General features: G+C 43.3%; 3 protein-coding genes across 3 annotated transcripts in view; 1 reads left to right on the forward strand and 2 right to left on the reverse strand.

The window, feature by feature from the left end:
• KIF24 (kinesin family member 24) overlaps window positions 1-7,660 on the reverse strand; it is a 31,416-nt gene extending 23,756 nt beyond the window's left edge. Inside the window, exons 1-3 of the mRNA XM_084305432.1 lie at window positions 7,596-7,660; window positions 6,235-6,328; window positions 1,013-1,643 (exon numbers count right to left, since the gene is read on the reverse strand). Coding sequence (XP_084161558.1) covers window positions 1,013-1,629 — 617 coding nt within the window. The 5' untranslated portion in view covers window positions 1,630-1,643; window positions 6,235-6,328; window positions 7,596-7,660. The remainder of the gene's footprint in view (window positions 1-1,012; window positions 1,644-6,234; window positions 6,329-7,595) is intronic.
• A 1,409-nt stretch (window positions 7,661-9,069) lies between these two features.
• Window positions 9,070-13,378, forward strand: NUDT2 (nudix hydrolase 2). The gene is made up of 2 exons (XM_084304993.1): window positions 9,070-9,206; window positions 12,469-13,378. Exons 1-2 carry the CDS (start codon window positions 9,074-9,076, stop codon window positions 12,780-12,782), a joined length of 447 nt encoding a protein of 148 aa, XP_084161119.1. The 5' UTR covers window positions 9,070-9,073; the 3' UTR covers window positions 12,783-13,378.
• A 4,206-nt stretch (window positions 13,379-17,584) lies between these two features.
• LOC311221097 (uncharacterized protein) lies at window positions 17,585-23,094 on the reverse strand. Its single transcript, XM_084304856.1, has 5 exons — window positions 22,979-23,094; window positions 19,783-19,923; window positions 19,326-19,394; window positions 18,679-18,769; window positions 17,585-18,326 (listed from the first exon to the last, which is right to left on the reverse strand). The coding sequence occupies exons 1-5, from the start codon at window positions 23,016-23,018 to the stop codon at window positions 18,119-18,121; spliced, it is 549 nt and encodes a 182-aa protein (XP_084160982.1). The 5' UTR covers window positions 23,019-23,094; the 3' UTR covers window positions 17,585-18,118.
• Window positions 23,095-23,708: the final 614 nt, after the last annotated feature.

The raw sequence follows: 23,708 nt of genomic DNA on the forward strand, positions 1-23,708 counted from the left end.
TCTGTACTTTTCCAGCATGGTGACAGCATCTCTCTCTCTCTGCACAAACCACTGCACAAAGTTATCATTTCAAACCCTGCCATAACAGCGTAACAACTAGATTCTGGTGGTATAGCTGCAGGGAGCTACGTGCTTCTGTTTGCTGAACCAGAACCTTCAAAAGGCTCACTGCAGGAACAGCTAGTGCCTGGATCCAAGGCAACTTCCAAACAGAAGCCTGATGGTGCTCTGACATAGTGGTATATCCCTAGACGCCTAAATAACAAATCCTGGGAGACACCTACTGAGTTTGAATGCTTTTGGATGTAGTGATAGCTGATTTGAGTCTTTTTAGATGATGGTTTTTAACTCAGGCAGTTTACACAGTGCTTATCTGCCCAGTATAAGCCAATAAAAGTTACTTCGTGCTTTAGATTTACCAGGGGTTCAGAAAACAGTAGCTCCCCCATTACCAAATACTGGAAAATGCATGAATGCTACAAATCCTGTGCTCATGGAGCAGCTGCAAGGCATACCTCTCCCCGTGTCTGTATCCCTACTCAGTGGTTCTTTTTAAAGCTCCAGTTCAGAAATTTCTTTATGAACAAAGATAGTTCACAGCATGCATCATTTTTACTGGGATAAACTTGATGAACTTACCAACAGGCAGCACATTATTCTGAAAAAGTAAAGTTTTGCAAAACAGTGTTAAGGAAAGAAAAACAGAAAGACTGGCCAAAGCACAAAGAACAAAGAAAACACAAAGAAAACAAAGCCTTATATCCTGAAAGATAAGACTACTCTTAGACAATCTTGGTGAGTCGCAGCTGGTGAATTCAACTGATTTCTTCTACCAGACTTGGAGAGTTGCAAGCACTTATTAATATCTCTGTTAGATTTTCTATTGCTCTGTATAGCTTTTGTAGCAGTAGCATTGCTTGTTTGCCATGAAGGCAGATTCTCATCCCCTGTGAAGAAAGAATTAATTATGACTAACGTGAAATATAGTAAAATGAAGGTAACTCATTATTACCTGATACAGGAATGAGGTAGTCCATAATTATATCCTGAAATGTGAGTTACTGTCTGGATGATGGGAGTTTCAGAATCCCCCAGGAGAGGAGCAATATCATCAGAAACTGTTGTGCAGCTCAGTTCATTTTTTGTGCATATTCCAGGAGTATTTACATCTCTTCTGGTTAACCTTATCATCTCTGAATCATGTGGCTGAGTGTGTCCCAACAGCTCCACAAGACTGTTCTTCTCCTCATTGGCACTGAACTCAGATGGACCATAGGATTCCGGCTCAGAGTCTTTAACTGTTCCACCATTTTCCTCAAAGAAGGACTCAAAACGCAGCTGTCTACGGGGACCCGATCTGGTCACCTGAGGCTGAATGAAAAGGCCACTTGGTTGGAAATCTTGCTTGCTCAAGTCTCTTACAGTTTCATCTTCTTGCATAATTTTGATTATTCTAATGAGCTGAAAGAGTCGTTTGCGATCATTCATGTCGTGTACCCCTAGTTTGGTATAATCTTTCATGGAAACCTTGGCAAGCTCATCAATCTTCTGAAGGCCAAAGGCAGCAAAATGGGGATAGTATTTTTCAAGTTCTGCCTCACAAAGGCATTCATAAAGACACGATGCCATCTTCAAGCTAACGTCTACAAGAAATCAAACAAGACAAATATTTGAGTTAGATGAAACATCCCAGGAGACCAAGATACTAATGAAGAAACCACACATTTCCCCAGATGCCATCACCTGCAGTTAGGTTAGAAGATCATTACAATACACTGGAATGCTAAACAATATAGGATATAGTAATAATAAAGATAAACTAAACATGAAGAAAATATTTTACCTCTGAAACTGTTTTAAAATCATACATGATAGGAAATAATGGGTAAGAAACACATGCTGCAGTGTTACTTACTGCTGCAGAGCTCCTACATGCCTGATGTCTACTCAATGAATGCCGCAGCTACTGAAACCCAGTCCTCAAGCTCACAGAATGCAAAATGCCTAATTTTAGATACCCAATTTAATATCAGAGCACGTGGTCTAATGTGGTTCAGCTACCCCTGGTTAACTAACCAAAGGAGAAGAAACTGCATTTGTCATCACCTCATTGAGAAAAATTAGGATTGTTCATCTTATAGATGAACTATTGTAAAGTTGTAGTTTTCTTGTGTAACTGTCTTTTGTGTTTCATGAATCTTGTGAGTATTTCTAGGTGTTCTTGAACATTAGCTGAAACATTATGTGAAATCTGAAACACAGAATTTCTCTAAATCTATATATGCTACTGGAACGCCATACTTGCATTCTTGGGAAACCCAAAAAAGCAACATGCATCACTGAAAGGTATGCCAAAAAACCCTCAGCTTCTTAACTCATGTCTCCCAAGCAATACATTGTGCAGCTGTCTCTATCCAGATGGATTAATATCTGCAGATATTTTTACTTGTTCCATAAAACGGGAAAAGGATAGCCCCTCAAGTATCCATTGCCCGCTGCCTTCTTATGTCTTTGTTTAAAAAAGAAAGTTACGGTAATAGTCAATAAAACCAATTTGTTTAAGGCTAAATATTTTTCCCTGTAATTCAAGGGAAGTTCTTTGGAACGATTTACAAGCATTTCTACAATAACGTTATAAAAGAAAATATGGTCACTAAATATCATCTTCGTATTAGTAAACACATTAAGTTACAATGACAACAACAAAGGAAAAAAGATTCTATTAAAGTGCTGATTGTGTAGGATATTAAAGAGGCCAACAGGTACAGTAGGGGACATCTAAAGCAACTTGGAAGTTACAGTCTAAGATGTGGAGAGTAGCTAGCCATAATGAAATTATGTGATTCAGCAGTAACAAGCTTCAAGGCAAAGCCAGCAGTGTGTAAGCAGACTTATTTAATATGTGAAAAACAAAATTGTGTTTTTGCAATAGAAGGTGTTCCTGTGGTGGAAAATTCCACTAACCTTGCATATCAAAAGTGATGGTCTAAACTTCTGGGTAGACCTGTGTGGTGCCAGGAGTTGGACTTGGTGATCCTTAAAGGTCCCTTCCAACTCGGGATATTCTATGATTGTGCGGCACAGCAGTGCTGAGTATATTAAGCAGATAAGGGGAAGGTCCCACTGTCCCAAAATAAGGAGGATAACTAAGGAAAACAGGAGGAGCAGTACAAAATCAGTAAAAACAAAAATCACACGAGCCCTCCAGTCACGACAGAAGAAGGGGAAAAAAAAAAAAAGGAGAAATTAACGGGTGGTCAAATTAAATTGTACCTGTGTGGTATGGAAAGGCATTGAGACATTTATGAACCTGTAGTACTCAGCCAACAAGGAAACGGGAGAAATCAGGTGTTGTGTAATAGGGAATATAAGGTTATGATAAACTGCTACTGTGCACTCCTGCTTGCAGGATGCCCACCATTGCAATCATGAATAAAATAGCTTCACAGAAGACCCAGTCTGAAGAAAATTATTGAGATTTTTCTCACAAATGCATAAGTGATGTGACTCTCAATCTTGAAGTAAAGCCAAGCCACTGTTGAGATTATTAGATCCTGGGAGGAAAAAATCAAAATTGACAGAGGCTAGCAGAGTCTGTACTGATTCTTGGGTTTAACTTCAACACATATACAAAGACTTTTGTAAGCATTCACCTCTAACAGATAAACTCCACAGGAACTTCAGACTTCATTTCAGGGAGAGTTATGTTTTTGAAAAATGCCTGTCTTACATAAGGTAGTTCCAAATATAAAACCAGAGCAGTTCCTGTCTGTATGTATGCACTGCCATGGCAAAGCTCTTTTATTTGATGGAAGGAGAGGCTGAAACACAAATCTGAGACACCAATTTCCCTGTTAAACATGAAAACAATCCATCAGATTTGCCTATTCTCATTCTTCTTGTATCTTAGATTATACTTACATCTTTACATATGCTTATGTTAAATACAAACAGATTGGCCAAAAATTAGCACAAGAACTACTTTTGTGTTAACGTCTATTTGAATGATAATGTTGGGCACAGTTTTGAGGAGGAAAAAAAGGAAAAAAAATGGAAACGCTTCCCAAAAAAAGAGTAACAGGCACAGAGAGAGAATTAAGAATTTCAAACTCAAGGTTCTAACTAAAAATTAAACAAAATATATTTAAGCAGCCAGAAATAACTGTGCAGCCAGATTTCCATTATCTGAGGTAACGAGTGACTAAGACTCTCAAAATATGGAAAATCCAATTAATATAGGTACTGCAGAACATACAAGAAGGTTAATTCTGAGACATGTAAGCAGCTCAGTACATCTTATTGATGGTCCTAAAAGTTATATAACTGCTTTGCTTCCCCAGATATAATAAATCCTGCTGGATCTAGGTGGTTCCAGGAGATAACTCTGGTATCTCTCCATCCATAGAACAGCTATTACACAACCCAGGAAAACTCAACATTAACTAATATTAACTATGAAAAAAAATAAGCCAAGGTCATGGCTCTAGCATCTTGGATCATTTCAAAACTCAAGAGTAGACTATTTTTAGAAAATTTAGTCTGGTTCACACAAGAAAGAATTCACGGGAATTACAGTTGTCAGAACAAATGATCACAATGAAACCTTTTTGGCCTTCTAATCATCAGTCCTCTGAAAAAATGAGGTGCCTGTCTCCCCATAAAAAGAATACCTTAATTTGTCCAACATTGTAGATCGTGTCCAAAGACAGTGTTTCTAAAACTGACACATAGTTTTTCACAGTAACTTTGTAAAGAAGTAAGGGAGTATTGGTATGTTTCCAAGAATCCTAAATTGTTAATAATAATGCCATCTTCTGGCAAAAAGAGAGAAGACCTTTGCTTTTCTACAGTGAGTAACAGCCAGCATTCTCCCAGCTAGTGTCAGGATCTAACTTAATTTGTACGCATGAGACAATGCTGTTTTTTGGTGCAGAAAAACAGAACATTCTTCAATGTTGTAGTTTAATATTAAAGCCCAGCCAAGTCCTGAAGCTCTGCGTCACTTCCCTGAAAACTGGACTACATGTGACAAAAGCCTAAAACTTCTTAAAATAGTTGTAAGTGACAACTGTTTTGAGAAAGAAGCGAGTCTGGAAGCATAATTCTCCATTCAGCCCACCATCTTTGTGCGGCAAACCTGAGGCCTCTACAACTTACTTCTTTTGCAAAGAAGTTTTAGACAAATCTTGAAAGTCTGTACGATGCTGGTAATAGGTGATTAGTTATTGTAATGATGTGGTAGAATTTTATATAAAGGGACCAACTCAAAGCACAGAATAAGGTCACACCTTGTCATCAGAGAGGAACTGTTTCCATATTTTAAGGTTCTTAAAGGCTATAAAGATGAGGAAAATGCCAAGTATAAATAGTGGAAACCAATGATGACATTTTACGTATTGTGAAGGAAATAAATGTACCACAAAATTATGTTCCAGGATCTGATCCACAATTTTAAAATGCTTCTAATTATTAATCAGCTTTTAGACAGATCTTTTTATTCTCAAAACACTTTTCTAACTGGAGAAAAGACTGGCCTTCAGATACTCACTCAGCAAGTGTCAGTCACTGCATAATATAAATCTTGTAAAATCCCTACATAAACTATAATAAGAATGAAGCAGCTTTAGGCCACGATATCTGGATCCTCACTAAACTCTGATATATTAAAGATCTCAGTGCACTGTTCACTTGAGTAACACTCACGTGCTCTGTTATCCCATTCTGACTCACTCATATTTACCTGACAATTTTAGTTGACTTCCTCTGGTACTCCTTATTGCCACCTCTGAGACATGGCAGTACTGTCACAATATCCTGATTTTAAACTAGGGAAATCAAGTCATGAACAAGTGAAGAAACCTTATGTGTAACCTTATGTAACCACTCCTAACCTTACAAATGTAAATTAATGCATCTATACATTTAATTCTGTAACTTAACATAATTATTCTAAACCATAAGCTGCAGTCTGATCATTAAATATTCTTATTAGACATAATTCTCATGGGTATCTGCTAAAAGTAATAATTGTTAATCAGTACACAAAACTTAAACACCTAGTTTTCCTGCCTATCACTTTGTATTGTGTAAATCATTCCAGTTTACGAACAGCATACAAAAAAACAGATGTTAAGAACTTTGAAAGATCTGTAAAAACATCTAGAAAGTAGGTATGTTTCCTCTTCCAACCACAACTACACCAGGTTACGTTCTCATTACTTTTAAGCACATTACCCCAAACGCGTCTTCAGGTGCTGTGCCAAGGTGTTTGTTGTTTTTTGAGGTACAGAGCAGAAGACCAGAAGAAAGCCAATTTTTACTGACAAACCTACAACAGAGAAAAGGGAGACTTATTAACTTGTGTTACTAGTCATACTCCGTTATTTTTTATTCATCTGAACTTGAAGCTCTTTTGTATCTGTTATCCAAAGTGAAATCTGATTAATCCCTCCAGAAACAAATGTCTAATTTGCTTTTCCCAGGAACCACATCAAATGCTTTAATCATTCCGATCCCATCCCTTGGATACTAAGGCATTCCTGTGAAGAAATCATGGTCATGGTGTGGTTGCACTTCTATAAGCACAAGCTCCACAGTAAGAGATAATCTCTACTGCAAAACAAGTTTGTAATTTTAGTTTAATGAAGTAGATAGGGAGCTATGAAGGTCCAATTCAAATATTTACAGATCACTGCCACAGATCCATTCATCAGATTGCAAGATTATGCTATGGAAGCCCCTGAACACATACACAAAGAGATAATAAATGTTCTGACATGAGTTGGAACAAGTGTTGTAGCAGTCTGTTTTGAAAATATGAGGAAGAAACATGAAAAATGCCCATAGAAAACCATCTGTAGTTTCCATATAATAAAAGTAGAAAGGAAAGAACACGTTCATTCTTAACTGACAGCTCTTTTACAGTTGGACCATGATGCAGGTCTTCTCCCTGCACTAACACTTTTTTCTTTGCTCATGACGTACCCGAGTTGCTTACTGTAACTATGATTACAGAATCACAAAATACAAGGGATTGGAAGGGACCTTGAAAGATCATCTAGTCCAATCCCCCTACTGGAGCAGGAGTGCCTAAATCATGTCACACAAGAACGCTTCCAGGAGGGTTTTGAATGTCTTCAGAGAAGGAGACTTCACAACCCCTCTGGGCAGCCTGTTCTAGTGCTCTGTCACTCTCACCGTAAAAATAGTGTTGTCTCATATTTAAGAGGAACCTCCTATGTTTCAGCTTGCACCCATTGCCCCTTGTCCTGTCATTGGATGTCACTGAGAAGATCCTGGCTCCATCCTCCTGACACTCACCCTTTACATATTTATAAACATCAATAAGGTTGCCCCTCAGTCTCCTCCTCTCCAAGCTAGAGACCCAGCTCCCTCAGCCTTTCCTCGTAAGAGAGATGCTCCACTCCCTTCATCATCCTCATGATGAAGACTGGAAAACGACAGGTGCTGTTGCTCCCAACGTTCCATAAGCAGAATGAGAACCGTTATCAGCGTGCACAGAGTGACTGTGGGCAGACTGTGTGGCCTGGGCAGGGCTGAGCGTGGGGCAGCATGCCTGGCTGCCTGGCACTCACCTCCTTGTGAACACAGCCCTCCTGTCCAGCCGTACAACGCTCTTCTGCCCTTGCTTCCCTGCTGATCTCCTCCTGACCCAGAAAGCACAGAGAGGTGAAGGTTGCGCAAAGCGGATTAATTTCAACGACATTTGAAACAGACTTAAAAACGCCAACTGAACGAACTGCTTGTGCTCTGACAGCGCACCGAGGCGGTCACACACCCCACACCAAACATAGGCTGGGGGGCTCAGCCAGGAGCGACTCCATCCCGCAGCTGACCCCGACAACTGCTCCCAGCAGCAGCTGCAGGGGAAGCCTCCGAAGCTCGGCCACGCGCCCCCAAAGCCCGCCGGCAGCTATATCTGGGCGCCGATTATTCGAAAATTGCGCCCGAAAATTCGAAAATTGCCTCCCTGGCCGGCAGGGCTCAGCAGCTGGCTTCCAGCATTGATTTTATAATTAGAGCCCGACGAGCTGCCGCGTGCCGGGGGTACCGCCGCAGGGCTCGGAGGGGCCGCCTCAGCCCCGCAGCTCGGTGCCGGATGAACTTTTACCGTTTTCTTCACAGTTTCGCCCCAAAAGAAGCCTCCGCGCCTGATCAGGGGTTCAGCCCAGATAAAAGCCGGCCGGGGCCGTGCTGCCCGCTGCCCGCACGCTCCCTGCAGCACCGGGCCGGGCCGGGCCGGGCCGGGCCGGGCCGGGCCGGGCCCCGCCACCCCCGGTCTCCCCCGGTCCCCTCAGCGGGCGCGGAGGCTCCGCGAGCGGCGCCTAGGCCGCGTCTCCATGGCAACAACGCCTCGCCCGCTTCAAACGGTGGCGCGCGCGGCTCTCTGGGGAGGAGCCAATCAGACGGAGGGAGGCGGGGTTAAGGGCGTAAGGGAAGGGGGGAGCGGGCGCTGCGATTGGCTGAGCGGGCTGTCAGCCGCGCGTTGGGCCCGCCTCCTCGCCTCCCGATCCGGAAGCCAAGGTGAGGGCAGGGAGCGGGGCGTGCGCCGCGCTCAGGGGTCCGGGGGGGAACCGCGGGGGGCGGAGGGGGGTTCCGGGGGCGAAGGGGTCCCCAGCCCCAACCCCAACCCCAGCCCCAAGATGGGGGCTCCGCGGGCAGCAGCCGGGCGTTATCCGCCCCTGTGGGGCTTCTGCAGGGAAATTCAGGGCGTTATAGGGCCGGCTGTCCTGGCTCCTTATCGTTTTCTGTCCCTGCTGCCTGCTATGTTATGTATCAGTTGTAAAGAAACAGCACACAGGTCCCATTTCGTGCCCCAAAACACACACATATTTATATATATATATATATATAGCTTTTTTTTTAATACAGGCTCATCCTGCCCCATTCGCAGAGGGAAGGGCTCCATTTTCACACCTCAACGGGTTGTCACCGGGGACGCGGTGTAATTGCACGGGACGTGGTTTAATTGCACGGCAGCAGCGAAGGGAAGGGCTCGCTGCCCCAGCCCCACGTCATTTCTGCTTGGCCCCTGCAGGGAACGAGCGGGGAGATGGCGGCCAGGGCCTGTGGGCTGATCATCTACAGGAGGCTGCAGCCGGCGGCGTCCTCCAGGCCGGCTGACGGCATCGAGTACCTCCTCCTGCAGACCTCTTACGGCACCCACCACTGGACGCCACCCAAAGGTGATGTTTGCGCCCATAACCCGCTGCTCTGCCTTCTTGTCAGGTTGCAGCCTGAGGTCTGCTGGGTGCTGCCGGGGTCAGCTCTGGGGGCGGCTATCAGCTGGCGTTTTTGGCATGGTTGCGCCTTCTGGGCAGCTGGAAGGGGAACTCTGTGGCAGAGCCGGTGTTGGGTAGTGCCAGCGCTGTCCCAGCCCTGGTGCCGGGAATAGCACAACGCGGAGAGTTCAGGTTCGTTGTAGATCTCCCTAGATGCTATTTCTTACCCCCTGGGATTTCTTTCCCCTAATTTGTGTTACTCAGTTTGTGAAGTAGCACAGCACGTGAGCAGTTCGTGAACAGGAGTCTGTAAATTGAAAAAAAAAAAAAAAAAAGCTAGTAACAAAATCAGCTGTGCTCTCCTATCAGTGGAAAGAACAAAACTTTCCAAACCTCTCCCTCCCTCCACTTCACCAAAACCTCAGTGGAGAAGAGTTTGCAGCCTTTGGAAAGCCAAAAACCTTAAGTTGGGACACGACTGTTGTGAGAGGAGAGATCCATGCAGAAAGGTACTGGGAACACAGTAATTCAGGACAAGCCAGCACAGTAGCAAGTGAAATGACTCAGGTGTACGTCTCACACACTCAGATCATATCGTTAAAGGTTTTGTAGATCAGAAACCACAATCTGATGGCAGCCTTTACTAGTAGCTTGGTACAGAGCTGAGGGCAATAAATGAAGGTGCTATTACATTATATATTCTCTGTAATTTGAGTGGTCTTCAAAGGCAGCCCCAGGCTATGTGGTGCAATAATATAACTTGTATGTGGTGCAGATCTTGATGTAATGTGGCAGGAGCCAGAATGAGAAGTTATAATCACCTCTCCAAGAGCACACAGGAGGCAAGCCCACTTACAGCTACAGCTGTACTTTGGTATTTTAAAGGTCCCTAAGCAGCTCCAGCCTTTATGGGATTAAACTGTATTCCCTACAGAACTTCATCAGCCTGATCCCTGCTTCTAGATCTGTGACTTTGCACAAGTCGAGTCGGATGGACAGGGGATGCAGGGCTTGTTTACTAGTGCAAATGGCTTTGAGGAGCTGGAACGTGGTGTGATGTGCTGCCAGTGATCCCTTTTGCTCCTGGTGGGTAGAGTGTATAGCACAAAGTGGGAACTTACTGAGTTTAGGCTGGAGGTTAGCAACAGTCAGTGGGGTGAGGTGATTGCCTCTCCCTGTGCTGGTGGGCAGGAGGTAGCATTTGTGCCCTGTGGGTTGAAACTGAACCCTGGTCTCCAGCTTTATTGCTGCGTCAGCTCATTGCTTATTTGGTAACTGGATCATTATTATCATAAAAGGAACTGGTTACTGACTGTTTGTGGATGTTCTGTGGGCATTTACTGTGGATGCTATAAAAGGAATCCAGCTGTTCAAGGCCGGGTGGATTCTGTTGCTCCAAGTCCCAGCTTTGTATATGTACAAGATGAAAATAAGTTTATCCTCAAAAAGAAGGAGATGACTTGCAGTGCTGAGAAAATATTTTTACTTAAAGCCTCAGCATATTTGATCTCAAATATCTAAGACATCAGATGCTGTTTTCTGCACAGTTGCTTTTTGAAACAGAAGTGTATTTAGAATTTGAGATGATGTTGCATTGTAAGAGGGTGGTTAAGCTAGTGATACACACAGAAGTGAGTGAGACCTGTTGACGGAGCAACATGAGCTCCCCACGTACCCCACTTCTAAAAGGGTTGCTCATCTAGTACTAAAGGGTTGCTTTGGGTAACTGGGACCTGAGAGAACACTCATCTCTGTGAAAATCGTGGCTATTTGCAGACACCTAAGTAGAAAATAGAGCTACACCAGGGGTAAAATAAAGCTTAAACACCACTCCCCACCCCTTTTTTTGAAGCTTCCCAACTCCTGTTAAGTTGCTTTTTTGAGATCTTGCTTGGCTTGTTCTATTTATGGTCTTGTCTGGATCTTTCATGAGAAAACCAAATCTGACATTTCTCAACAAAAATACAAACAGCTGGGGATATGTTATATTTATCCTTTGTTTGTAATGGCACCTCTCATTCTAAGCGACGTGAAACAAATCGGGTGTCCGAGAAGACCAGCTGTTGACAGGGCTAGCATTTAGGTGTGCTGTATTTCAGAGGGGAATATGTGAGAGAAATTAAAAATACCCGTAATTGCTGCATATCCCTGCAGAGGAGAAAATATTGGTGGTCTCTTTCACATGATAACTGCATCTATATGATTCTGGGGTGGCTCAGGGTTCATAAGCATCTGATCTACCATTGAAGCGCAGCCACCTTTTAACCATGTGCTTGGAGTTTTTTTTTTTTGTTGTTTTTTTTTTTTTTTTTTTTTTTAATCCCCTGTGTGATTCATTCTGCTTTTCCAGTTGAAGTGATTTCAGGATTGACATCGTGGTGGTTTAGGATGTGCTGGAACAAGAAGGAGATGCAGGAAGCTAGTTTAGTTCTGTTTAGCAACTTTTCACAGTTTTTTTTTAAATATAAAAAGATGTTGCAACTCTTTGTAGTACTTAAAATCACAGAATCACAGGATGTTAGGGATTGGAAGGGACCTTGAAAGATCGTCTAGTCCAATTCTCCTACCGGCACATGAACACCTAAATCATGCCACTGAGGAACGCGTCCAGGCAGGTTTTGAATGTCTCCAGAGAAGGAGACTCCACAGCCTCCCAGGGCAACCTGTTCCAGTGCTCTGTCACCTTCATAGTGTTGTCCTAAGCTGTGAGTCAAATGACCGAAAGCTTTTTTTATGAAACCTAGCTTTCAAATGGCATTTGTTGGTGTCTGGTCCCATTGTTTCTGTGCTGTTGGCATGAGTAAGAGTTTTGCAGAACTGAGCCTTAAGCTTCTGTGGGAGGGAAAGGTTGAGAGCCAAGACTCTTGCAGATCTGCAGTCCTCCCTCTTACTGGCTAAAGGAAAAGTATTCCAAAGGTGCTCAGTCTTTAGCCTGAAGTGTGATCGAAGGTGGAGCATTACAGGTACAGAGTGCTCCAGAAGACAAGTGGAGGACTGGGAAGATTTCTCATGCTAACAGGCCACTGATAGTTTCAGAAAATGCAGTGTAAAAAAGTATAAATGGCACAAAAGCAAAATCAAGAGATGAATGTTTGATGAGCAATCTCTGCTCTCCATTTCAGTTCTGTATCAGCTATGGTGTCCTCCCAATGTTTCCTTGTTGTCAACTGCATAAACAAAGTCTGAGTTTCCATCTTGGAGACTTACATTTTCACATTCTTGACAGGCCACGTGGACCCAGGAGAGGATGACTTGCAGACAGCCTTCCGGGAAACGCAGGAGGAGGCAGGTCTTCAGGCCAGCCAGCTCACCCTCGTGGAGGGGTACAAGAAAGAACTGCATTATCCCGTCCATGGCAAACCCAAGACCGTTGTTTACTGGCTGGCAGAGGTGAAGGATTGTAACACTGAAATCAAGCTCTCGGATGAGCACCAAGCTTTCCGCTGGCTGAAGCTGGAAGATGCTTGCAAGTTTGCAGAGTATGAGGACATGCAAGCAACGCTGAAAGATGTGCATCAGTTTCTCTGCTCCAAGGAATAAATACTTTTGTGAAGGATAAGGGGGCTCTTTGAAGGACCATGATCTGATTTTAATTTTGGCTGCAGAAACAGATATTTCTTTTTCTAAATCTGTACAAATTCAGTAAAGATACTTGGAGCTTTTAAATAATTTGCACTTTTTTCTCCCCTAGGTAATGGAAAAAAAGCATGGTCTGACTGAATCAGGAGCCAGAGGTGTCTGAATTGAAGTACAGAACTAACAAAGGCTTCTTGTGTTCCTGTCTTTTTTTTTTTTCTTTTTTTTTTTTTTTTTTCTTGAAGTGGTGAGCAGTCATGAATCTTTTTGAAAATCAAACACTTGATATTTCTTGACTTGCAGGTGCAGATCTATAGTGTTGTAAAAATGAACATATGGAGATTTTTGCTAACAAAATGTGTACTGCAGAAGTTGCACCTTGTATTTCAAATGGGACAGCAGTAGTTCTGTTCCCAGCTCTTCCACTGATATGCTGTGATTATTTGTCAAATCATTTCAGGTCTTGTTTGTTTGTATCATGAATTTATGTACATCACTAATGCACTGTTATGAAAATATTTGCTATCCAAGGAGTCTTAATAAACTGTTGACATACAATATTTAAATGGTAAATTTGAAGTTCTTTTTTTATCCCTTTCTTTGTGCTCTGTAACACGCACCTTGGCCATACATTATTCAAGGGGTTGGGAGGGGGAGACTTATGGCTGCCTAATGCAGCTTTTTTATTCCACAAAATATCTAAACTAACGTGCAACCTTGCATCTCTTTGACAGTATCGGTGTTTCTGGGGCTGCAGGCTGCGTCTACCTGTGGGCAGCAGGGTCATGTGCACTGCCACTGCTGAGCTGTGAATACCCACGTTGAATGACTGCATGATGTGGTAGGACTGATTGCTGCATCTTTGCCTGCATCAGCTTTCCTGTGAATCTCTTTTGCCATTGACATCAGTGGGAAGTGATGTAGTTAGCATGTTGTATACTCATTAATGTGCTGTTAGAAAAGGCTCAGAATCTCCTGGGTGGTTTGGTACAGTAACACTAAAAAAACATGATGGCATTGTTAAATTTTAGGGTGAGGAGTTTTCTGAATCCCAGGGAACCGTGGGAGGCTGCAACAATGGTTGCTCAGTATCACACACACACCTCATTTCTTCGCAAGCGTCATCTCTAATGCTATTCTGTTTTCCCAAGCCGTTTTGCTGGTGGCATTTAGTTGTTCAGCGATTCCTCTTATCTCATCTCTTGTATAATTTATGAATCTCTGCTGATTATAATAAATATAATTAATCCAATCCACATTCTCATTGATTGTTACCCAGCAGAACAGTGACTCAAACCCTGCAACAATTTGATTCCTGGCTTTATGTTCATTGGGAACTCCTCTAAGCACCCCAATAGAAACTATGTACACTCTATCATTGAATGATACTCCTAAGCTACTTTTACTTCTTCTGGGTATTTGTGATATTTCTTTTTCAAATGCCAGGGTGAAGGGTACATGTATAGCTAATTGAAGAAGTGCACAAGTGCCTTCCCAATTAGATGGTAGGGTGGACTGTAAGATCTTCCCTCCACAGTACCACCAGAGATCTGCCCTGGGGATCTTGAGCAGTTTCCCATCAAGTCCTTGGTAGCATTCAAGGTCCTCATGCTCAAGGCAAACTCTCCCAGATGCCGGGTAGCACTCACACCCTGCCATGAGAGGAAAGGTGTATGGCTACCTACAACAGGGACCATCCCATTTCCCCATTGATTGGGTAATCCAGGTTCACAACCTATCTGATGCTTCACAGACAATACATGGCCTTCAGTTGCTGTCCTGTCAATTTTCAAATTTCTTTGGACATTTTTACTGCTTGAGTTAGTAATGTTTCTTCACTTATCTGACTTGACTTGGCACCGTCATTTTCACCTAATTGCTCTAAGAAGTCTGGTTGTCTGCATTTTACAAGGTGGCCTGCTAAGCTTTCTTATCACTGCAAGCATATTTTAGTACCACATTCCTTACCTTTAAACAATGTAACTCTGTGAAAAAACAATATTTTTATCCCCACAGAGGCTAAAAACATGTCCCTTCTTCCCTATCCCTTAGTGTAGCTTTAGCTGCCTAAGCACATGTAAATTACAAGGCAAATAAGTGTGTGAGAAACAGGGTTCTACTTCCACTCTGTCTTTCTCGTTGCTGCAGGAATGAAGAGGTGGTCATGAGCACCACATCAGCCCTGGAGAAGACATGCAATACCAGAGATACAGCGTAAGTGAGCTGAGAAATATGGGCTGCGGTTTAGTAGTATGATTTTCTCCAGGGATGTGGTGCTTGTGCTTTGGTGCAGCGTATATCAATGTTAGCACCACTGTGGCAGTGTTGTCTTGCTTGTCACTCTGTTATCTTCCTGTAGAGTGATTTACAAAAGCCTCCTCAAAGTGCATCCTTTTAAATATATTTATATATATTAAATAAAAAAAAAAAATCCAGTGCTACTCCACTTTACAGTAAGTTTTATTTTGATTACGCACTGTTTGAAAGCATTGCATTCAGGTGATGGCAAAGAGTGAGCAGCACACAGGTCGTGCAATTGCTGTGAGTGTATCTCCGCAAGTCATTTGTAGCAGGGTGTGGGAGGTGTCTCCCACTGTCACCTGGTCCGTCCCCATCCCCAAAGGAGAATCAGCTTTTTTCAGAGTCTTTTCTGATGGAAATTTGGCTAACATGCTTTTCAAGACCTCTCACGATGAGGAGTTATACTTTCAGCTCCTCTGCCTATACCTTGGAAAACTTACTCTCTAGCATCCAATCAAAGTAAACAGGTGAGAAGTAACAAAAACCAGCAAAGGAGAGGGGTGGAAAATAGTTAAACGCCTGTGCTGTTTCACAGTCATATTTTTTCATTATCGTGGGAGCTACCATTTAATCACTGCTGTGTAAACAATTGTATTACTGCCTTCGTGTTTATGGGAAAGATTTGCATATTTAGTATGAATTATAGAGAGTCGTTAACAAGTCATCTGTTCTGCACATTCAGCAGTAATGAATGTAAGCACTTGCTGTTCTGGAAAGCACAACACTAGCTGAACTCTGAGTAAGTATTTGCATTTTAATGGCACTGCTAAGCATGCAGTTCCCAAAGTGCATCAACGTTTTGGAGGATAACAAGTGCTGTGTACAGTAAGGTAATGTGCTCCCTGGAGAAAATTTCGAAGATGGGTGTCTTAACTACAAAAAGGTAGGTAAAGGTAAGAGGAATGTAAATTGGCGAGGTACTGTGCACACATTTTGAGCAGTTTGTGTGCAGAGCATATTCCCACAAATTGTTTTGTGTAAAACGATGCTTACACATTTGGAAACTTGTCCCAACATTATACATAGAGTCTCTGGATTTGTTTTAAAGTGTAAGCACTAAAAACTCAGAATGTAATTCTGAATGTCATTTGTGTATGCTGGTCACCGGTGAAGACAGAGTTCTTCTGCCCATGTCTATTACTAAAGTATTTTCCCAAGGAGTGTCTGGGAAAACCCCTAGTAAATAATTATGGAGTGATGTGCATGAGAAAGATGTTTATTTCCAACTCTGTGATTTTATTCCCTAAACTAATAAGGTTTGTGTTTTCTTTCTTGAGACCAGCTAAGTAGTTAGTGGTCATAATAATATCTTGTGGCAATTCACTTTTTTTTTTTTTTTTTTTTCCAGGCTGTGGGTCCATGTTAAAAAAAAAAATGAAAAAAAAATAATAATAATAACAAAAAAGAGATGTGAAATTCCCTAGAGAACTTGATTTTGCTGTAAAAGAAGTAAATAAAATCAAACTGTGGAGAAGTTCAAAGATGATGGAACCAGGCTTCTCTTACGGTGCTCAGTACCAGGAAATGAGACGCACTAGAGCACAGGAGGTTCCCCATGACCACCAGGAAGCGCTGCTACTCTGTGCAGGTGGCAGAGCACGGATACAGGTGGCATAGAGAGGCTGTGGTGCCTCCCTCCTTGGAGATCTTCAAAAGCCACCTGGACTAGTCCTGGGCAACATGCTTGGGGTGTCTCTGCTAGAGCAGGGGGTTAGACCAGGTGGACCCAAAGGTCCTGCCCATTCTCACCCATTCTGTGAGTCTGTGAAGTCAAAGCTCCACTGAAATTGCATAATATCATTTAGATAAAGTGAAAAGTGTTGTTTGAATAAGAAGGAAGTTTCACTTGTGCTGCTGAAATACACTGATGCAGTTCATACTTGTAATTTCCTGGTGTTCGTATTTCTTTCTCCAGATAATTCCTGATTTATAGCTGTGATTACAGCTTACAGCATCACATGATCCACAAGAAGGAAGGCATAAATTCATGAATATTAGGAAGGTACTAGGGCATTGCAAGTTTCACTGGGAAAAGATCAGTATTGACTGTGACAGCTCACGGATAATTATGCTCATAGAAGAAGTATAAAAGGAAAATTGTGCCTTCTTTCTAGGAAAACAACAACAAAAACAACCACTATATATTACTACTCTAGTTGGGGGCAGTATGTCCGTTCAGTGTGGCTAGAGGAAATCAGAGTGAAATTGATTTAAAATGGCTAGATAATATCCCCATTGAGCATGACTGTTAACTCGTCATTCTACATAAAGTGCGTGTTATAATAAGATTTAATAAATCTTAAATACAGAAATATTTTAGGAAGCACTCTCTCATCAGGTCTCTTGCAGTGATGCAGAGGGGAATGATGGAGTGCAACTTTTTAATTTAGAAAAAATGACTAGCTGTTACTTAAGTGATAACTCAGTGGAGGGAATATTTTGGCAGATAATCTGGTGGAGCCTCTTTCATCTTTGAGTCCCGAAGGCAGTGCTTATTAGTGATGTTCACACATTGACAAAGTAACTGACAGCCTTCTGTGTCTGTTGGCAGCTAGTTTTAGCTTAAACAGGGTGTAAGGGTCACCAGGACTTGTGTTTTCTCCTTACATCTTGTCTCCAAGTATTTACTTTCTCATCTTCTCTGTAACTAGAAATTCAGGGCAATGGACAGTTGCATCTGGCAAGATATTGGCTTTACTTTGCTAAACCTGGGCTTTGTTATCTGTTAAATCCATTCTGGAAAAGCTAAGCAGTGAGTGCCTACACAAACAAAACAATCTGCTCTGCTTGCTTCAACCCTGTGCTGCATAAGGTGATTGTTCTTGAGTGTCTAAAAAAAAACCTGTAGAAAATAAAAATCACCACAAAACAACAGCGCTTACAACTCCCAACCAAAATGGTAAAGCCTGGGAGCAGGTTCACTACGGAGGCATCCTTCTTCCAGGTGAGAAGGTTGGCAGGTGACAAGGGATGAAACAACAGCCCCGTTGTTTTCAGAGCTAGTCCACTTGGTAGTTGGCATTGTCAAAAAGCGGAGTGACCGTCCCGTCTTTCCACTCAATGAGGATCTCTCCATGCCTCAAGGAAGGGGAGCGAGATGGTGGAAGGTATGACTGGGGGCCTCTTCGTAAGGGAGATGGCTCTCGTAAGTCAGCTCTGCTGCTGCTGGCTGCGGGGTTCTTCAGAGCTGAGAGGATTTTCTTCTTCCTGGGAGAAGGGAGATGAGAATATGTGATTGCACCTGCCTGTTACGTGGTTGCTTCTCCACATGAACTGGATCAGCACCCATCATGCCCAAATTCCCTAAATCTTCAGGGGTTAAGTCAGGCATGTAGGGAAGAAGGAGCCAACATCAGCAGCATGGGATAGTGAGTGGGAAGGAGAAGCAGGAATGCACAGAAGAAAAATCATCAAGGGTGGCATCGTTGGGTGAGCACAGCCTTCTGCTCAAAGCCCAGTGCCTCAGGTGTGGGATTGGGAAGGATGCTGAGATCAGGAGTTTTGTTTTCAAACACCAAAGCGGGAGGTAACAGACTGAAAGAAACTTATTCTCACTTACTTGTTGTAATGCACATTGAGTGTCAATATTATTAATCCCAGTATGAATGCCAAGGGGCTGAGGACGAGCATGGCGGTCTTCCAGTTGGTGCCTGAGAGGATATAACAGAAAACAGTCATGCCATGCCTATCTCCATGCTTGTGCAATAGCCACTGTTGCCACAAAACCAACCAACAAACAGAAACATCTAGTGCCCCTGGAGACTAGTAGATAACAGGAAAGCTGCTTTGTTTATTACATCCAGACCATACAACTGCTTTACACTGCAGAGCACCCTTCTGTTGAACTTCACCATGGAAAGGTTTTATTTATTGCTTGGAAGATGACAACCATTCAGGCCTTCCCACTGTGCAGCTCTCTGATAAGAAGGGCTGGGGGAAGGCACTCATGCTAGTGAGTGTCCATATTTCTTGTGATGAACTGGGACAAAGTAGTTGCACATTTTCACTCACTGTTGTACTCTAGGCATGGGGAGATTTGCTTTCCAGGGAGTTTTTCTGATGGGTAATTTGGTGACCTTTTTCCCTACTAAGCATCCTCAGTGGGATCCAGGTAAATATAACTCTGCAGCCGAAGGGAAGGTCAAAGGCACTGATGAACCTCCATCCACCTGGTCTCTTCCTCCTCTGCCTGATCTCTGGACCTACCTGCAAGCCTGGCCCCAGCAGTTTTCCCTCGATTTCCATGGTGCTTTTTGGAGTGATTGTGGGACAAATCTGGGGGAAGAAGCAGAGAGATTTGAATTAGGGGAATTCTGGTTTCCTCCTGGGGCTGAATTGTAATACTTTGTATGGGCCCAGAAGGGAAAAACACTTATTTCCCAGTGTTCCCCAGCCACAGTTTTTTTTTTTTTTTTTTTTTTTTTTTGCTCCTGACATGTCATGGCTGTGCCTTCAGGCTAAGATTATGGCAATAACACTGAACCACTTGCCAAGGTAAACATTTCAACATATCATATGAGACCAAAGCCTCAAAATACTCCGTAATGTACATGGGAGTTCTTCAGAAGTACGTGCTTACCATTATTGAAAAAAATCTTGAGTAAACCCTAGATGCTGCCCACACTCCTGCTGTTCTCACAAATGCATCCAGAAAAGTGCTCACCCTCATTTGCTGGGAGATATGCCTGTTTGGTCTTCACTGGAGACACTGTGCTGTTAAAGTTGTTAACCAGAAGTGGGTCACTCAAGTCCACGGAAGATCCCTTGTCCACGGCATCAGTCTTTGATGAATCAATGGTTTTAGCTTAGAAGGAAATAAAGCAAAGTTGTGGGTGGTTATCATTTATGTTTTGAACAGAAACTAGAATACAGTCACCATCCAGCAAGGGAAGGGAACCCAGTCCTACCCTATGAGTCCTCACCCTGCAAGGCAAATGGGATGCAGTGCAATAGTGATCACCTCCTTCAGTTCTCATGGATTTCAGAGTAAATTAATTTCTCAAGATTGAATCCAAAGCCAGAACAGAGTTTATATTCTGGTGGGGAATAATATCATTAGTCTAGAAAGTATGTATGCAACACCAAAAGTTAAAGGATGAGGTAAGAAGAAGCAAGAACTATAGAGTATCATGGGTATTACCAACACAGCAGATGAAGAAATGGGATTAAGAGGGAGACAAGTAGTCTGTATCTCTTGCAAGTGAGTGAGGTGGGTATGATTTCAGCTATAAAATGTTGAGTGCTTGAGAAATCTAGATACCAAACAGTTGTTTAGGTTGGCTGAGAAGGTCACAGCTGGCAGACCATCGTGTGTCCTCCAGAGAGGTTAGAGAGTCCTGCTTTGCTCTAGATATGGTTGGAGTGCAAATGAAGGGGGGGGGAGAGAATACCTGTCTCAGGTGGGTTTTCACCGACACTGCTGCTTGCAGACACTGCTGCTGCAATGCCCAGAGCTAGAATATGAAGAACTGCAGAGGATCTGACCATGCAGAATGAGCTCTGCCCAAGTCAGGCACCTCTATAAGGCAGCAAGCTGCCAGGTGCCTTTGCCTTGCTAGGCTTATTGCAGAAGCAGGGTGTGGAATAGCAACTACTGCTAGAGGGGAGGTTGTGGGGCATCTTATGGCAGCAATAATCACCTGTCTTCTACACTGACGCTTGCAGCAAGATGAAGAAAGACAGGTATGCAGGGCTCTCCTCCTGCTTACCCCTTCCTGCAGCATGAGCATTCAGCCCTCACCCCACCATACATGGGGCAGCAAAATGCAGCTCTGCCTGGTTCTGCTGGCGAGCTCGAGCTGGCTTAGACCAGAACTGATGCTCTGGTTAGGACACAGCTTTCTTCTCTGAACGGAAGGTGAGCTCTACCTGCAAAAATCTGGATGAAAAAGGGAGATTGTACATGGGTGTAATAATCCTGAGCAAATTACATGGCAAAGTAAAAGTTGTCTGTTGATGGTAAACTGAAATTGCGGATAAGAAAGGCCTAAATAAACACTTAGGACTTTGAAATTGTTATTGACTTGTCAGAGGTTCACTCTGGTAGACTCTGAACCGTGGGGTTGGTAGGAAAACTGTCAGTTTGCACAAGACAAGCTAACTGGCACAACCTGATTCAAAGCCTGCTCTCTGTTTACCCTTTCAGCCTTATTTGGGGAGCCTGGCTCCAAGGCAGCCGTGGACTGCCAGGAACATTGCCTTGGGGAATGCAAATGCTCTTTTCACATGTCTTTTTCCCATATCTTAAATGTTCTACGCATTTCCTAGCCTATATTTAACTAGCCTATTATGGTATTTAATTTTTATTTGCTGTATTTACCTTCATGCTAAACAAACATTAACACTTGTGACTACTGGTCTGTGATAATTACATGTTAACCTACTAGTTGGCTAATTAAAAACCTCAGTAAAAAGGCCATTTTGTCTACATGACAGCAAAAAGCTACTACAGCTCTTCCTATTTCCAATTAGATGTAACCTCTCAGAGTCAGAAGTTTATACTCGTAATCCATTTGGTTATGCCTACCAAATTCAGCACGTTTTTTCTTTACTCATTTCTGCAAAGCTGAAAATCTCACTTAGGCTATCTAACCTTCATACAAGAGAAATAATTTCCCTTGAGGAAGGTTGGGAGCCTTGTCATCCACAGAGTGGACAAACACGGAAAATTCATTAAAAACACCATTTCTTTTCTGGTCTCTGGAGTGGAAGGAGGGAGGGGAGGACAAGAGGAGGAATTGAGTGTTATTTTTCAGGTCTCAGGTCTGCACACCACTGCATAAGAGAAGACCTGAAAACATGTTCCTTTGCATAATGGAGTAAACAAAATAGGAAATCTAATTGGATCACAAATTGTCACTGGTCTGCAGTGGGCTCCACTGGCAATCTGACAAATGATGACAGTCCCACCTGGATGCAATGACCATGTCTGATGTCTGATGTCTGCCAGCCTGGATCTTCGCCTAAAACTAGGGCAAGACCAGTATTTTTGCCCTTTTTCTGACCAGCCTAAGTAGAGGGCAGTGAACACTCAAGAAGGCAGAGATTAGATTCATTTTAGCAGATGCCAAGACCACAAAACTGATAAAAATGAGATTTTCTAATGATATTTTGGTGTTATGTTTTGGGCTTTCTTAATGCAAAGGAAGGGCAGCGTTTTAACTGCTTCCCACCGTTCGCTGCATTCACTAGTCTCTTTCAGGTTACATGAGGCATCAGGAGCAAGGTTCACGTTTGAGGATCATGAGAACATGGGATGAAGGTTAGAGCTGTGGTTTCATTAGCAATAGGAGCACTGTTGGGGTCTGGCAGGAGACAACTGCAATGTGTTGCTGAGAAACCGAAGCAACAATTTCTCATTTCAAATACAGCAGCTCCTCAATAATTCATGCAAGTTTAAAAGAGGTTTTCAGCTGCCTCCAGTTTTCTTATTACTAAAAATGACATCCCCAACTACAACGTACCAAAAGCCCTGTCAAAGCCTTAGACACCTGACGTTCATGGGACTTTGACAGCTGTTTTGGACCCGGGAGGCTCAAAAACTTCACGCTATTCTTAGCTCTGGGCACCAACTCAGGTGAACTTTCCAAAATACTTGACTTTTGGCTGTCATCAGAAATGCAGCTGAGGTTTACAAGGCTGATCCTTTAGGGTGTTTCATGCTTTCTGGAAAACACTCAACAGCAACTACTGGAAAATAGAGGTGGAGTACAGCTGGGCCGACTGCGGGATGTTTGGTATATCTCCAGGTGGGACTGATGTTACCATGAGTTAGAATGATGGATGCAAGCCTGGTGTTAGATGCCTTGGATGATGCCTAAGGTTAGCTGCTATCTGCTGCTAAATCTACCTCATCTTACTTTCATATATCCACACCCGGGTGTCTACAGCTTCTCGCATTGCTTCGCCAGGCCTCAGAGCTGCCGTCTGGGCAGCAGCACAGATGGTTTCATCCACTAAAGTCTTCCACCTGCTGAATTTGTCCTTCTCCCTCGAGACGAAGACCTTGTGGCCTCCTTCCTTGGTGCTGAGGTGGAAGCCCAAGCTTTGCAGAGTCAAGTGCCCCTTCTTGCTGCAGGCCCAGGCCTGGTGTTCCCAGTCCCCGCAGGGTTTCAGCGTGGCCAGGGCGTGCTCCCGTGCCCTGTGGGCCGACAAGCACTGCTTCGTTTGGAGGCTGGTGATGGTCCTGGTGGCGGGGTCCCAGCTCCACTGCTGCTGCAGGGATCGAGGCTTGCAGTCGGTCAGGCCGATGCCATTGGTCTCGTGGTGGGAGACGTGGATGCACTTTTCCAGCCGGGTGTTCCTTATGAGGAAGCCTTGTCCCTCGGCTACTGTGGTACAATCAGAGCACGGTTTAGTACGGTACATCTCCAAGGCAAACACCTCTCCTGAGCATCAGACATTAAAAATGTCCTGGAAAAGGGAGATGTAACCCACTGGTCCCTTCCCAGAGAGGCTTGACTAGATAAACCATCCCACCAGCCTCCTAATTCCCCAGAATGACATTTCTTTTAAATTCTGAGTGTACAAATAAGGGGAGTGATACTAGAGGGAAAAAAAAAAAAACAATGAAAATAATATGTAGTTAAT

This window comes from Netta rufina (assembly GCF_964035555.1).
Source record: "Netta rufina genome assembly, chromosome: Z".
Classification (NCBI taxonomy): domain Eukaryota; kingdom Metazoa; phylum Chordata; class Aves; order Anseriformes; family Anatidae; genus Netta; species Netta rufina.